The 16,446-nt window shown below is 47.9% G+C and overlaps 1 protein-coding gene across 1 annotated transcript in view; it reads right to left on the reverse strand.

Moving 5' to 3' along the window:
• The window catches only part of DENND2A (DENN domain containing 2A), a 49,671-nt gene that overhangs the window by 8,177 nt on the left and 25,048 nt on the right, over window positions 1-16,446 (reverse strand). Inside the window, exons 11-17 of the mRNA XM_056846580.1 lie at window positions 16,339-16,416; window positions 15,109-15,249; window positions 14,723-14,871; window positions 7,476-7,653; window positions 3,467-3,508; window positions 1,869-1,986; window positions 372-611 (exon numbers count right to left, since the gene is read on the reverse strand). Coding sequence (XP_056702558.1) covers window positions 372-611; window positions 1,869-1,986; window positions 3,467-3,508; window positions 7,476-7,653; window positions 14,723-14,871; window positions 15,109-15,249; window positions 16,339-16,416 — 946 coding nt within the window. The remainder of the gene's footprint in view (window positions 1-371; window positions 612-1,868; window positions 1,987-3,466; window positions 3,509-7,475; window positions 7,654-14,722; window positions 14,872-15,108; window positions 15,250-16,338; window positions 16,417-16,446) is intronic.

The following is a 16,446-nucleotide window of genomic DNA, read 5'->3' on the forward strand; positions in this document are numbered from 1 at the left end:
AGTAAGAGGGCCAAAATGAATGAGCAATGGCACTTCCTCACCAACTGCTATTTGCTCCACAGAGGAAGGTTTATGGGTAGCCATAGGCTTTCCCTCTCAGGCAAATATCAGCTTTTAGATCCCTGCCATTCTTGCTTTTAAAGAAAGTTTAAAGAGGTGGCAGATCTAATCAAGGATCTCCAACATCTTGTCTAACCTGGTCCAAAGAAAAGGAGAACGAGAGAATTTTCTAGGACCACAGAATAAGTCTATCCAAGCAGTACAGTGAACTTGTAAAGTGACAGTCCTTAAGACCACAATTAAAATTTCGTCCAAGTCAACAGGTTTCTTCCATTCCACAATTCTCCTCTTAACCAAGAGGAAACTCCCACCTTTGACTCCCTGTTTCCGCAACTCTCGTTCCTGAATGAAGCCCCCGAACATCTGGGTTTCCATGAAGACTTCGAGGAAGCGCCGAAGGCTCTTGGAAGAGACCGACTTCCTGAAGGCCTCCCGTTGCAGGACCCTTTCTTCCTTCTCCGTGGTCGTCATGAACAGGGAGTAGTGCCCCACAATCTCGACAAAGAAGCGGACGAACGCCTCGGACACCACTTCGTTCAAGGGACTGGAATCTGGGGAAGCATCACGGAGAAAAGCACAGTGGGGTCGGAACGAAACAGTTAATGCCAGGGGGCAGACAAATGGCTGCTTCACAACCCTGTAACTGTAATGTGCTGGCATCCAGGTTGGGACCACCACATTGTTGGGAGACCGAGGGTGGATTCAGCCTGCCATGAGCGGTGCAAAGCCACAAGCGGTTTCTGCATGGTGCGGCACTGGTCTACACACCTCCGAACGCATGGGCAAGCCCAGGATAACCCCCCCTTCCAAAGCCACTCTGAAAGCAGGGATATCATAGAATCATTGAGTTGGAAGGGGCCATACAGGCCATCTAGTCCAACCCCCTGCTTAATGGAGGATTAGCCTAGAGCGGGGGTGTCAAACATAAGGCCCGGGGGCCAGATGTGGCCCCTTGAGAGCTCTTATCCGGCCCGCAAGCCAACTGAGGCAGCCACCCCCACTCTCCCGAGGTGTCAATGATCAAAGACTATTAAATGAAAGAAAATACTGTAAGTGCTATTGTTTTAAGAATGTTTGTATTTTAAGTAAAACTAATATCATTAATTGGCTTTGCCTGTATCTTCTATCAAGTTTGTATCTCAGGTACCTAGCATTAAATTTTATGGTACACCTGGCCTGGCTCGACCTAGTGACATATATGTCATATCCTGCCCTCATAACAAATGAGTTCGACATCCTTGGCCTAGAGCATCCCTGACAAGAGCTTGTCCAGCCTCTGCTTAAAGACTGCCAGTGAGGGGGAGCTCACCACCTCCCTAGGTAGCTGATTCCACTGTTGAACAACTCTTACTGTAAAAAAAAATGTTTTCCTGATATCCAGCCAGTACATTTCCTCCTGCAATTTAAACCCATTAATGCGAGTCCTATCCTCTGCTGCCAAGAGGAACAGCTCCCTGCCCTCCTCTAAGTAACAGCCCTTCAAATCCTTAAAGAGACCAATCATGCCCCCCCCCTCAACCTCCTCTTCTCCAGATTAAACATTCCCAACTTTCTCAGCCTTTCCTCGTAGGGCTTGGTCTCCAGGCCCCTGATCATCCTCGTCTCTCTCCTCTGCACCCGCTCGATTCTGTCCACATCCTTTTTGAAGTGAGGCCTCCAGAACTGCACACTATACTCTAGGTGTGGCCAGACCAATGCAGTGTACAGTGGAACTATGACATCTTGCGATTTGGATGTTATGCTTCTGTTGATGCACCCTAAGATTGAGTTCGCTTTTTTTGTCACTGATTCACAGTTCTAACCCTTACCCTGCTTGCCGTTGAGTGGGCCCTCCTCCTGGTCGCTCGCCAGCTCATTCCTCTGCTCCAGGATGTGTTCTAGAGCTCCTTGCAACTTCCGAGGCAAGATGGAGTCCTCATCTTCCATCTTTAAAAAAACAAACAAACAAACAAACAAATTATATTGTCGAAGGCTTTCATGGTCAGAGTTCATTGGTTCTTGTGGGTTATCCAGGCTGTGTAACCGTGGTCCTTCAGTGTTACTCCTCTGAAGATGCCTGCCACAGCTGCTGGCGAAACGTCAGGAAAGAAAATACCAAGACCATGGTTACACAGCCCGGATAACCCACAAGAACCAAACAAACAAATACTTACAAACCTGAGACTATCAGACTCTGACACAACCTGTGCTTGTTTTGTGAATCTCCTTTGAGCCCCAGTGATGGACTGGTGTACACTCTATGGTCTGAGGGGAGACATGATAGAGGTCTATAAAATTATGCATGGTTTGGACAGAGTGGCAGGGAGAAATTTCTTATAATACTAGAACGCGGGGTCATCTGCTGAAGCTGGAGGGTGAGAGATTCAAAACAGATAAAAGGAAGTATTTTTTTCACACAACGCATAATTAAATTGTGGAACTCCCTGGCCCAAAATGTGGTGATGGCTGCCAACTTGGAAGGCTTTAAGAGGGGAGTGGACATGTTCATGGAGGAAAGGGGTATTCATGGCTACTAGTTAAAATGGATACTAGTCATGATGCATACCTATTCTCTCCAGGATCAGCTGAGCATGCCTATTATCTTAGGTGCTGTGGAACACAGGCAGGATGGTGCTGCTGCAGTCGTCTTGTTTGGGGGCTTCCTAGAGGCACCTGCTTGGCCACTGTGTGAACAGACTGGTGGACTTGATGGGCCTTGGTCTGATCCAGCAGGGCTTTGCTTATGTTCTTATGTCTCTGTGCAAAGACTTTCAGCCACAGAAGAGATTCGCACTAGCATGGTCAAGATCACCCAAGTATATCCCAGTATTTGAACGGCTTGCTACAGGCTCACAACTGCCGCTTGGAGCAATTCAAACCAGCCTCTGCAAGGTAGTCATAACGCAGGAACTAGCCCTAACACGGACCAGGTCAAAAAGGTGAATACCACAGCAGCAAAGGGATACTGCCATTCAGGGATGTGTATGCCTTGCCTTCAGGACTCTCCTAGAGTCCACATCACAGTTTAGTTGGTGTGCTATCTTGTCAGTTTGTGCTTGGGAAAGGGTTAAACCTGCGATGTCCCAAGGGGACACCACCAGAGAGCAGGGAGGGCTGAATTTATTAGCTTCAGATCCAGCACGGAGTATACCAATTCTGTTAGCGCTCTGCGAAGGAATGGAAATATACAGAAAAGTATATACAGGTTACAGAAAACGAAGCCTCTCACAGATCACTTTTGCTTCAGTAACTACGGAGTGTCTCCAGATTCTGCTCCGTATCCCCCCTCCCCGGTTTCTCCAGCGATAAAGCTGGACTACAAACAATAAACCAAAAGAAAAATCAAATCCTGGATTAGCAGAATTTCTCACTCTTCCTTTCAACTTGAGTAAACAAGAAGAATAGGGCCGAAAGAAAAAGTTCTTACCTGTCTTAGGAAGCGATTATTAACAAGGTCGACCACCAGGACCTGCCTCAGGCAAAGACACACACAAAAGAGGAAGAACATTAGAAGGAAAGGAGAGATCGCTGACCCTTTGCGGCAGGCCTTCCTTTTCGGAAGGGAAAGTCCTGCCTCGCCCCACCTAATCCCGCTGAGCCACAAAGAGATATGAAACCCTGACCGGTCCCAGAGCAGCTTTATGACTTTCACCACAAAAACCACAGAATGACAGCTTAAAACACCCCCCCATCCCCCGCTCTGCTCCTTGCACACACTTTCCCTTCCCTCCGAGGGTATTTTTTCCGTCCGAGAAACCACAAGGCTTCATGTGCACAGCAGGGAAGGAGAAACCGATGCAGCAAAGTGGGGAGGTGGTTGCATGCTCCTCTCTCTCTCTCTCTTTTTTTTTTACATCGGATCGAGCTTCACACAAAGCGCTGAGGCAAAAAAGGGGTGGAAACCCCAGGCCTGGAAGGGCACTCTTGGGACTTGAATAAGGGGAGGGCCAGCCAAAAGGACACTGTGGTGCTTGAAATGGAAAATCCAAATGACGCCACCTTTCCACGGACCACCGTATCTTGCTAAGGTCCCCTGCCCAAGACCCACTAAGGGGAAGCTTTGGAAGAGCCCCGCCATGCTGGGCCACAAGTGAATTTCCCGCTAGTTTTGCCCAGTGGGGCAGATTTGTCTGTCCTCCTGTGTGTTGTCCTTACGGGCGACCAAAATCCATCACTTGAGCCACTCTTCTCCACTTAAAATGGAGGGGCCGTGGCTCAGTGGTAGAGCATCTGCTTGGCATGCAGAAGGTCCCAGGTTCAATCCCCGGCATCTCCAGTAAAGGGACTAGGCAAATAGGTGATGTGAAACACCCCTGCCCGAGGCCCTGAAGAGCCGCTGCCGGTCTGAGTAGACAATATTGACTTTGATGGACCCAGGGTCTGGTTCAGTGTAAGGGAGCTTCATGTGTTCATGTGACAGCTGGAAATTCTGCCCCACACTGGAAGGGGAGGACGGTGGATGGAAGAATAAAGGCAAGAGATGTGGAGGCAGAAGCCTCACTATGTGCATTTGTGGTGTTGGAAAGTGCTGTAAAGACACAGCTGACTTATGGTGACCCCATAGGGTTTTCAAGGCAAAAGATGTTTGGAGGTGGTTTGCCACTGCCTGCCTCTCTCAGTGTGGGCAGAGAGAGTTCTGAGAGAGCCGTCCTGGCCCAAGGTCACCCAGGAGGTTTCATGCGGAGGAGTGGGGAATCGAACCTGTTTCTCCAGATCAGAGTCTGATGCTCTTAACCACTACACCGTGCTGGCTCTTGCTGTGCATTTAGAAGGTTAAAAATAAAAAGGCATAGTCACTGCTGCCAGGTGAGGACCTAGTAATCATACAATCATAGAGTTGGAAGGGGCCATACAGGCCATCTAGTTCAACCCCCTGCCTAATGCAGGATCAGCCTAGAGCATCCCTGACAAGTGTTTGTTCAGCCACTGCTTAAAGACTGCCAGAGGGGGGGAGCTCACTACCACTGTAAAATTTCCCCCCTTAATATCCAGCCGGTACCTTTCTGCTTGCGATTTAACCCCATTATTGCAAGTCCTATCCTCTGCTGCCAACAGGAACAGCTCCCTGCCCTCCTCTAAGTGACAGCCCTTCAAATACTTAAAGAGAGCGATCATGTCTCCCCTCAACCTCCTCAAGACCCCCCCCCCATCAAAGCAGGAAGTGTAGAGATTGCCAAATCTCACAATGGTCTTGCAAATCAGTTGTAAGAACCACACAATGGGACAAAGCTAGCATATGCAAAAGTAATTAACTGAGGATCAGCCATGCCAAGACAGACCACAGTTGTCAAGGGAAGGCGCCTCTTTTTCCCCAGCTGGGCCACAAAAGGAAGACCTCTGCCATGTCCTTCAATGAAAAGCAGCATTCTGCCCACCCAGAGCTGATGGATAGGATGGCCTCCTCCAGGTTGACAGCGTGCATGGAATATACAAATTCTGAGAACGGGATTTGCTAATACATCTGGCATACATGGGACACTCAGGTGGGATACTTCAGACCACTCTGGGCCTCACCTGTCTACACAGATCACTGTAGGATTCGTGTGGGATGTGCAGTGTCTGCTTTCAGCACAAGGGCCTACTGCAGTGCCGAAGTGAGAGTATAGAAGTTTACATTAACGGAAAGTGTAGCTGCAAGTCTTGTCCTGTATTTCCTACCAGACTTGCCGGTGCTACATCGACTGCCAGCAAGAGCAGGAATCCAAAGGACACAAAGTCAGTCACTTCAGGTATACCACCATTCCCTGCAGCACACAAACGCACAAAGTGTGCTTGCTGCATGGGCATAGATAATGGTGTTCTATACACAAGTACCTGGGGTGCTTAAAAATGCGCCCAAAGCCCTGATTGGGATAGGCTTTCTAGGCGCATTCACACAGGCGCTTAAAGATGCAGGTGCGCCTTCATGTGCTTGCCACAGGAAAAACACCAGTCTAACACTAAACATGAGCACAGAAAGCAGGTAAGCGGTGCAAAGCACAGAACTGCCCCAAGGGAATGTGTGGAATATGGAAGAGAATATATGCATGATAGGAGAGGAAGCCCGAGTCTCTGAAGGGAGGAGGCGGTGGTTTGGTAGAGACAGGAAGGCAAGAGAATCCCTGGGATTATTTCTTTGTCCTCAACAATTTCTTATTGGGCATGTTACGCTCAGCCCAAAAGGCGTTAACTCCACCTTGGACAGGCTAACTGGGAAAGGGTTACAATGGAATGCAGACACGTCACAGCTTGCATTTGGCAGGCGTGCGGGTAGGGAACTCATCAGAGCCGCTTAGATGCAATTAAGCAGGAAGCACCCCACACACACCCCGGCATGCCATCAGACCGAACATGTTTGGGGCCTGGCAGGCCTTCAAGCATGTACCAAGGGCACGTGGCAAACGTAACGTCAAGCGAGGGAGCTTAAAAAACACCCTCTAGGGAGAAACAAGGGCTTCAAATCTTGGCTCCCTCCCTGCCTACCACCAACACTGCACTTACAGATAACTACAACGGTCTCTTGCTAACCTCAGTTCATTAACACAGTGGATACATAAGAAGTATGTATATTTAGCCTGAAGAGAAGACTGAGAGGGGATATGATAACCATCTTCAAGTACTGGAAGGGCTGTCATACAGAGGAGGGGTGCTGAGTTGTTTTTGGTTGCTCCAGAAGGTCAGACCAGAACCAACGGGTTGAAATTAAATCAAGAGTTTTTCCATCTAGGCATTAGGAAGGATTTTCTAACAGTTAGAGCAGTTCCTCAGTGGAACAGGCTTCCTCAGGAGGTGGTAAGCTCTCCTTCCCTGGAGGTTTTTAAGCAGAGGCTAGATGGCCATCTGTCAGCAATGCTGATTCTATGAACTTAGGCAGTTCATGAGAGGAAAGGCATCTCTTGGCCATCTTCTGGGCATGTAGTAGGGGTCACTGGGGGGTTGGGGGGGAGGTAGTTGTGAATTTCCTGCATTGTGCCGGGGGTTGGACTAGATGACCCTGGTGGTCCCTTCCAATGATTCTATGATAAGCCCACTGTCTACTGGGATAACCATGGGCCTTTCCAGTGTTTTTCGGGGATATGAATGGGTCACCTACAATCCTCACATTAAGGCGCCGATACCCGTGATGACTGATCCTGCCGGCCCAGCTGGTCCTAGCACCAAAGCCAGGTACAGCAACCACAGCACTTAAAATGGTCTGGGTCGAACTTACCCTCTCCTGTTAACAAGAAACTCTGTCGAGGAACACCCCCCCCCCCCCCGCTGCTCTCAGCCTGGGGCTTCTGTGGCTACTCCAGTTATTAGGAAAGCATAGCCTGGCAGCACCCCCAGCGCTTCCAATGTTAGTACGATAACGACTTGCCCTATCTCATCTGCCCACGTGGGACTCGGGCCCAGACCTTCTGGGCTTAACGCTTTATCCGCCGGCTACTCCGGCCCTCCCCATATTCTGGTCTTACCTCTTCCACCGGCAGTTCCTTGAGGCGTGGCAGCGAACTGGAGAGCAGGCCGATCAGAAACGGGGTCGGGGAGCACACAATGTCGATCATTGACGGGGGAAGCAGAGGGATGTAGGTGTGCTGCCAGGTAAACGGGTAGAGGAGCGCTACCATGGCATGGCAACATTTCGACAAGGTGCTGGAAGTGAAGCACACGCCACCTTTAACCTTTTTAAAAAATTATTTCAAACATAACAACAACACACACACATCGTAACAGCATACACTCTGTATCAGTGGTGGCGAACCTATGCCACGCGTGCCAGAGGGGGCACTCAGAGCCCTCTCTGTGGGCACATGCGCCGTTGCCCCTGCAGAGTCTGCCTGAGTTCGTTACTAGAAAGCCAGAGGGATGCGGGGCCGGGCTGCTCCCCTCTCCATGCGCACCTGAGATCATTTCTCACATCACCCGCCCCTCTGCCCAGCAGCCCAATGGGAGCGCTTCCTCCCTCCCCTGTCACATGCAGCAGGGCGGCTCACATGTGGCGTGAGGGTGCGGCGCGGACGACAGCCTGTTGAGTCTGTGGCGAAGGTGATTCCCGTGGTGGGGTTGGAGAGGAGCTAGGCTGGAGGGCAGCATAGCTCACAGCGTGGCATAGCTGGAGGGGAGCAGAGCGCTTGGGCCACAGGGCGGGCTTTGCGGCGCCTCCCACCTTCCAGTGAAATCCCCTACTAAAAGAGGAACACCCACTTACCCAGCATGTAATTAACCTGTGGAACTTCTTGCCACAGGATGCGGTGATGGCATCTAGCCTAGATGCCTTTAAGAGGGGATAACCTCAGTATTCAGGTTACATTGCCGTGTTGGCACTTTGTGATAAATAAGTGGGTTTGGGGTTGCAGTTTGGGCACTCGGTCTCTAAAAGGTTCGCCATCACTGCTCTATATTCATGATAAGGAGTATGGCTCCTTATCTAAAACATATCTAAAACAAGATCTTCATTTACATCCCTATTAGGACAAGTACTACATTTTATCCCCCCTCCTACAAAATTAACTGTGTAACGCTTCATTATTAAACTTTGAGTTATTTCAACTACTGTATCATCTGCTATAAAGTCTAGCAAATAATTAAGTGTAGCCTGAAACACTCCTGCAGCACTGTTCACACAAAATAGTTTATCACAGAAAAAAGAACCACCACCACTTCTAGTACTTAGCACAATCCCTAAAGAGGTCTTAATCTGAAGCAGCCCCTGGCTTCCCAAGAATCTCAGTAAATTTTTAATTTTAAAAATCGTGTTTCTTGACTGTGAAGGAAGGACCTGAAAAACTCTAAGCATTGTCTACTGATTTGGGATTCATGCAGGCTGAAGCCTTCTCCCCTGTGCCATTTTCCCCAATCTGAAACAGCCCCAGAGGAGGCGCTCTTTGCATACACTCCATAAGAAAATATATTTGTATTGTGTCTAATTTTCAGCTCAACTTTTAGGTTCTTTGTCTAGTTTAGGTTGAGGTTTTTTTTCTCTTCCCTTTTTTGTTTCATCCTCTTAACCGCAACACAACGTTGGCCCTCTACAGCTTCGCTGCCATTACAACAAAAAACCCCAAAAAACACAGCTGTAGGAAGAATAGTTATGAACTTTAGCCCTAATTAATAATAACTTTGAAAAATGAAAGTTCAATAGTACTGTGCTTCTGTCATAAAACCCACATGTGTGCCATGTTAAATGGGTTTGGGGATTCTGAAGAGTTCAAGTTCATTCTTCAAAATACTGAGAGCGACAGAGAGCTCTCTATCAGTGGCGTCTAAGGAAGGTTTTCCCAGAGAACCTCCCCTTCTGTAACATCAGAAAAATGCAGCAACCCATTACCATATAAAAGGCCTCCGAGGTGGGCAGGGCCTTGGCAATTCACCAGCTCTATAGGGTTGCGAGCGCTTTGGGCCCTGTCAAGGGAGGCTCATATGTTACCAAACTGTGCACATAACGTCATTTGGTTTTATTAGCCAGGCCTTGAACGGAAAGAGGAGGGGAAGGGAGAGATATACAGTGGAGCCTAAAGGAATCGTATGGCCCGGAAACCACTCACAGCTGGCTTTTGTTAAGCGCCATGCGGGAATTTACACCAAATGGGAGGGAGAAGAGGGAGTGGGAAATCCCCCAGACTTGGAAACAACTTCTGCAGATATGCAAAAAGGGAGAAAGAATGGATACTTGAGTGTGGATTTCGAATATATAAAAAATGGGGCTGTTAATATTCAGAATACATGTGCTGCAGCTAGGAATCTGGTTTTCTTAGATTGAGCCCTGCCCCTTTTATTTAAAAGTCAGTCAGTCAGAGAGTGTGTGAGAGAGAGAGGTCCCCAGCTGAGGCCTATCTTTCCTACAAATTGTGTGTGTTAAGTGCAGTGAAGTCACTTCTGACTCATGGAGACCCTAGGAATCAATGTCCTCCAAAACGTCCTATCTTTGACAGCCTTACTCAGGCCTTGCAAACTGTGGGCTCCTTTATAGAGTCAATCCAGCTCATGTTGGGTCTTCCTCTTTTCCTGCTGCCCTCAACTTTTCCTAGCACGATTGTCTTTTCCAGTGACTCTTGTCTTCTCATAATGTGACCAAAGTACGACAGCCTCAGTTGAATCATTTTAGCTTCTAGGGTCGGTTCAGGCTTGATTTGATCTATAATCCACTACAAATTACTCTTCCCAAATTTCTCTAGAACTATCTCCTGCTAGGGTTAATGGGAATTATAGCCTTCTCAACCTCTCCAAGCCAACTGGAAGACCAAGCAAGCTACAGTTCCAATCCACCCCAGCGAGAAATCATGTTGGGAAAGCTTGGGAAGTTTGCAGAAAAGGGAGACCCTGGCCAAGGTCCAGCTGCTGTATAAGAAACCATCCTCAAGTGGCCCAGTGACTCTCTCCCCATCAAAAAAACACTGAAATTTTCTATTGGAGAAGAGCTTGGAAACATCATGGCAGTATTTCTGCAAGCCCTTTCAAGTTGGACCCACGTTCAAGAGGGGGCCTCTGCGGAAGACTAAAAAACGGGCGCCAACTTTCCAAGCAAGAGATCTCCCACTATTGCTATTGATCTCCAGATGACCAAGATCAGCTCTCCCGGAGAAAATGGCTGCTTTGAAGGGTGGACTCCATACCCCAATGAAGGGTGGGCCTCATACCCCATTGAGGTCCTGCCCCTCCCCAAACCCTGCCCTCCCAGATTCCACCCACCAAATCTTCAAGTATTTCCCAACCCTAGGCCTTTCAGGCTTAGGCATTTTCTGAATCCATATTCTGTCAATTACATTGCAGGGATCCTTTCAGAGAAAGAGTCAGCATCTGCCCTGGAGCATGAAAACATGCCTCTGCCACAGCGGCAGCAAGCAGGGCAAGAACAGGCGTGCGCACACCATCTTCACTCTGCTTGCTAGCTGGGCTCTTAGACCACTGAAGATTAGGAAGATGGCATGGGGAGGAATTTTATGCCCTCTCCCATCCCCACGGTCCTGATGCAATCGGCCCCTGATCATCGAGTTTGATGAGACCCCAGGAGATCCATACACCAAACTCCTGGCGTCTTGTGAAAGCCCGGCAGCAGAGGCCTTTAGAAAACCCTCCATTCTGAAATGGGCTCAGTGCAAAACTACTGAAAGTCATGGCTGGATATTGCGATGTTGATCATCGTATTTTGTAAAAGTCAAACTGGTCCTTTTTACAGTAAAATAAAATACTTTTATGGTTCCATTGATTTCTTGGGAGAGTTCCAGGGTAAGGCATATTGAGAATTGTTTCCTCCCTCCCTCTATTCCTCCCTCTATTCATCAATCTGACACTTTAAAATAGGCTATTTTTTCCAAGGTAAATCACCTTGTCTTCCACAATCTATTTCTGTCACGGACTGCTGGAGTCTTTCCTACTAATGATATGTTTTGGCTCATAAAGTGTGTGCAAAGATTATTAATAAAAAGATTAAGGGTGTGGATTCCTCACCCCCCACCCGCCAACGAAGACACTTTTCCTGAAATGAAAAGGAATGTTTACGCTGGTTGTTACGGCAAAGTTGGGGGGGGGGGAGAGAGGGAAGAGAATAAGAATTTTTTCCTTTCCCTTTGGCAAGGTTTGGAGTGACAGATCTCTATATAAAAGATTAATTTTTTTTAAGGAGAGAAGCAGGAAAGGAATCCTGCTTTGCTCATTCTGCAGATGGATAACAACGAAAGCACTTCACTTGTATATTTATTAGATGGTTTTGGCTCGGCTCAAACATGCTTTCACAACTCACACAGCATTTGGCAAGGGATGCTGGAAGCCGTGAAGGAGCCTCAATGAAACACAAATGTGCACACCTTTGGACTATATGTGCGCAGATGCATGCAGAAACCTGCACAGTAAACAGGGATGGCATCCGCGTGATAAACAAGTGCGCAATAAGCATGATCCAGCACCGGCCTTCGCTTCACCTACATGTGCTCACTCATTACCCTTGGCTGCATTGTCTCTAGCATCCCAAGCCCATAAGCAACCTCAAACAGCTGCCTTCGTTTAAAAAGGAAAAGAAAAAGAGTAGAGCAAAATGAGAAGCCCGCCAGATAGAAATTAAATCCCACATTCAAATCCATCCCACATTCAAATCCATTAGAACGCTATCTTGGGCCAGCCATTCTTGTTCAGCTTAACCTACTTCACAGGGTTGTTGTGAGATTAATATAGAGTGGGAGGGGGAGGAGAGAGATGTATGCTCCCCAGCACAACTTGGAGGAAGGCTGAGATAGAAATGCAAATAAATAAACCTTCAGAACTGCAAAATAATACTTTTTATTTATGTATTTTAACTCTGTTTTTTAATTGTTTTTATAATGTGTGTCGGGGGGTTTGAGTCTTAAAATGTGGTTTTATCATGTGTGTGTGTGTAAAGTGCTGTCAAGTCGCAGCCAACTTATGGCGACCCCTTTTGGGGCAAGAGACTAACAGGTGGTTTGCCAGTGCCTATACCTGTTTTAAATGGTTAGTTACCTTGGTGGCCCTTTTAAGGGCAGAGAGGTGGGATACAAATTTTGTAAATAAATAAATCAGTCTGCATCTGAAACTGTTAACTTAGGAAAGCTTTGGAGAAAAGTGTTCTGTCCCTTCAACAGAAGTTTCTTATTTACCAGGTGATGGTGTTTATGGCTATGCCACAAAAAAGCTTCAACTGCCCATTTCCACACATTGAGCAGTGGTCTCTAATCTGGAGAACCGGGTTTGATTCACCACTCCTCCGTATGAGCGGCAGAGGCTAATCTGGTGAAATGGATTTATTTCCCCACTCCTCCACACAAAGCCAGCTGGGTGGCCTTGGGCTAGTCACAGCTCTGTTAGAGCTCTCTCAGCCCCACCTACCTCACAGGGTGTCTGTTGTGGGGAGGGGGAAGGGAAGGTGATTGTAAGCCGGTTTGAGTCTCCTTTAAGTGGTAGAGAAAGTCGGCTTATAAAAACCAACTCTTCTTCTTTTTCTTCTTCTAATGCTGAAAGCAGAGATTTTTTTCTGCATTCCAGATCACGAAGTCTGTAGCGGATGTGCTCTGTCAGTTTCTGCTCCATTTTCTCATCGTCTACTTGATAGTGTGGCTCTTCCCCACCTTCCAAAACCTGTTGGATGAGTGAATTATTTGGCTCCTCTCGTGACGGAAGGCCTCTGCAGCGTCCCTTCCCCTTCATTCTCGTGGATGTTGCAGGACTTACTGGGAATTGTGAAAACAGACAGCTTGGGGGTACCGTAGGCTGCTGAAACCTGATCTCGTGCTCATAAGCATCATTACTCATCTGTGAAGTTCTGCCTTCGCTGACTTAGAGAGAAAGAGAGGAATGCGCTGGGCTCTCTCAATCCTCAAGAGTTTAAGAGGTGGCAGCCTGCCAGGCACCAGCTGCAGAAAGCCTTAAGAAGACCTGGGCCCCTTTTAGTAAGGTGTGGGTGGGAAACGGATTGTTTTTAATCGCTCACGGACCAAAAGCGAAGGGCCATCAGCACAAGAGCTGCACTGACCCATCAGACCAGGGCCTGCCTAGTCGAGCCATCAGACTCCATCCATCCACGGCCAGCCTGATGCCGCTGGGTGAATCTCACAAGCAGGGCACGAAGGAAGGCCATTCTCCTGTTTATTGCCAACATCTGGTGCTCAAGGGTATCTGCAAATGCCTCTAAGCATCTAGATTCCATTAGCTGTCCTAACTAACAGCTGTTGATAGACCTCTCCTCCACAAAACCGCCTAATCCACTTTTAAAAGCCACGTAAAGCTTATTACAGCCATATTAGATAGGACTTTAAATAAAGCAGAAATGGCTTTATTTTGAGTAGATTTACTGTGATTGCATATGTGGTGATACTTATTATTTATAAGACTTTCCCACTTAACCACTGAAAGCACATTGCATGGAAGTGCAGAGTTTAACCCTGGTGCAATATACCACCAGGTCACCCTTCAGTGAAAAACAGCAATACCCAACATCTGCATGCAACTGGGCTGCAGGGGAAGAAGAGACTTTTCTCGTCAACCACTTTCTTTCCCAAGCCTCCGATGTATCTGAGCTAGATATACACTCTCGTAAAGGATGGGGGTGGGGAAGAGAGACCGAGCTTCCAAAAGAATCATCCTACATGTTCCAGCTGCAATTTATGTGGAATCACTCAAGCTGGCTCTGCACATTAGTGTGAGTGGACAGTACAGCCCCATAGAAACCGCAAGTCATTTTACCTCCAGGAATTAGAAGAAGAGTTGGTTTTTATACGCCGACTTTCTCTACCACTTAAGGAAAAATCAAACTGGCTAACAATCACCTTCCCTTCCCCTCCCCACAACAGACACCCTGTGAAGTGGATGGGGCTGAGAGAGCTCTAAGAGAGCTGTGACTAGCCCAAGGTCCGCCAGCTGGCTTTATGTGTAGGAGTGGGGAAACAAATCCAGTTAGCCAGATTATCCTCCGCCGCTCATGTGGAGGAGTGGGGAATCAAACCCGGTTCTCCAGATCAGAGTTCACCACTCCAAACCACCGCTCTTAACCACTACACCACGCTGGCTGGTATAGTATGATAGTTTCACTCCTCTCTACACATGCAGACAAACAGAAGTGGTGGCTAATCTAAAATTTGGGCCCTCTGAGAACATTTATCAGTTGTAAGAAATAGCAGGGAACAAGATCAGAGAATAAGGTCAGAAAGGAATCCCAGGCCAGGCCTGGTCCTAATGCTCTCCCCCTTACAAGAATGCATAAAGCAAAGACCAGTACCTGAGTTTGTCTGCTATAAATATCACCCTTCTCTCCAGCAGCAGGGAAGAGAAGACTCGGCTTAAGTGCCGAATGCTGAGCGAGGAGAACAAAGAGTCGAAGTCGACGTGCTCCAGCCTCGAGTCAAGTGGCCGACGTAACTCTATTACCTGAAACAAAGGAGAAAAGAATGCAGCCTTACTGAATCAGTGGAACGAACATGGTGGGAATGGTGACCTAAAGGCCTTACTCGTGCATAGGTATGCTTCAGGGACCTTCTGCTCCACAAATAAAAAAAACCTGTACGTATTTCATGCAATTCCATACAAACTTTCAGAGTGTTTCCTACAAAATTTCAGTGCCCACCCATACCCTTCCACTTTCTCTGAATCTCGTTTTGATCTTACTTCTGTCCCTGAGCCAGGCAGGAAGTTCTTGACAGTGATTGTTCGGCCCAGAGCAGGAAAAGGAGCCTCCATGACACTCCTCATGAGGGGCTGCACCAAGGCGGGGGAAATCCCCCGCCTTTTCTCCACTTCATCTAAGATCTGAAAAGGAGAGGAAAAAGTAAGTGGAGATGAGTCTGTGACAGAGGGTGTTCGACAGAAGACACACAGCTTTTCATACTTTGGCATCTCCCTTCTCTTTCTGGACCAACCTTTCTTTTCACCTTCCCTGGTTTCCAATGGCAGAACTTCATCAAGAGAGAAAGGGGGTGGGGGCAATAATAACAAGCTTCACATGCAGAGAGCCAGTGTGGTGTAGTGGTTAAGAGCAGTGGTTTGGAGCGGTGGAGTCTGATCTGGAGAACCGGGTTGGATTCCCCACTCCTCCACATGAGCGGCGGAGACTAATCTGGTGACCTGGGGATTTGTTTCCCCGCTCCTCCACATGAAGCCAGCTGGGTGGCCTTGGGCCAGTCACACTCTCTCAGCCTCACCTACCTTACAGGGTGTCTGTTGTGGGGTGGGGAAGCTGATTGTAAGTTGGTTTGATTCTCCCTTAAGTGGTAGAGGAAGTCAACATATAAAAACCAACTCTTCTCTCTTGGATGTGTTTAAGGCTAAATTTACGTTTAAAGTATCTAAAGAGCTTTCCAATGATCATGGTTTTCATGGAGGTGGTGTAAAGCGCCATTAAGTCTCAGCCAACTCATGGCAAACCTGTAGGGTTTTCAACGCAAGAGACGTTCAGAGGTGGTTTGCCATCGCCTGCCTCTGCATAGCAACCCTGGACTTCCTTGGTGGTCTCCCATCCAAATACTAACCAAGGCTGACCCTGCTTAGCTTCCAAGAGTTGATGAGATCAGGCTAGCCTAGGCCATCCATACCTCCTAATAACTATAACAATATTTTCAACATCAGACAGTAATCACAGCTTTGATGCAAAGAGATATTTAATTTTGGCACCTACACACAGTGTCACAAGTCATTTGATTGTTCGTGGTGACCACTCGGTATGTTGAAGCAACGAGGCGTCCAGAGAAGCGCCCTTGATGAATTATTTGGGAAAGGCCTGAACCTTGAGAAAATCCCCTGCTCCCCTTCCACTCGCCCCAAATACTGGCTGCCCAGCAGGGCCTCCCCCTTCTTCAGCCAGCCCCCCTTCCCTCCATGGTTAAACCCATTTTCCCTCACCTTAGAAAAGAGGTTGAAGCACCCAAGGCGGCTCACGATGCAGTAAACTTCAGGGAGACGCTTCCCTTTCCCACTGGGCTTTCAAGAGGGACAAACATAAGACAGGCC

The sequence above is a fragment of the Euleptes europaea genome, chromosome 3 (assembly GCF_029931775.1).
Source record: "Euleptes europaea isolate rEulEur1 chromosome 3, rEulEur1.hap1, whole genome shotgun sequence".
NCBI lineage: Eukaryota > Metazoa > Chordata > Lepidosauria > Squamata > Sphaerodactylidae > Euleptes > Euleptes europaea.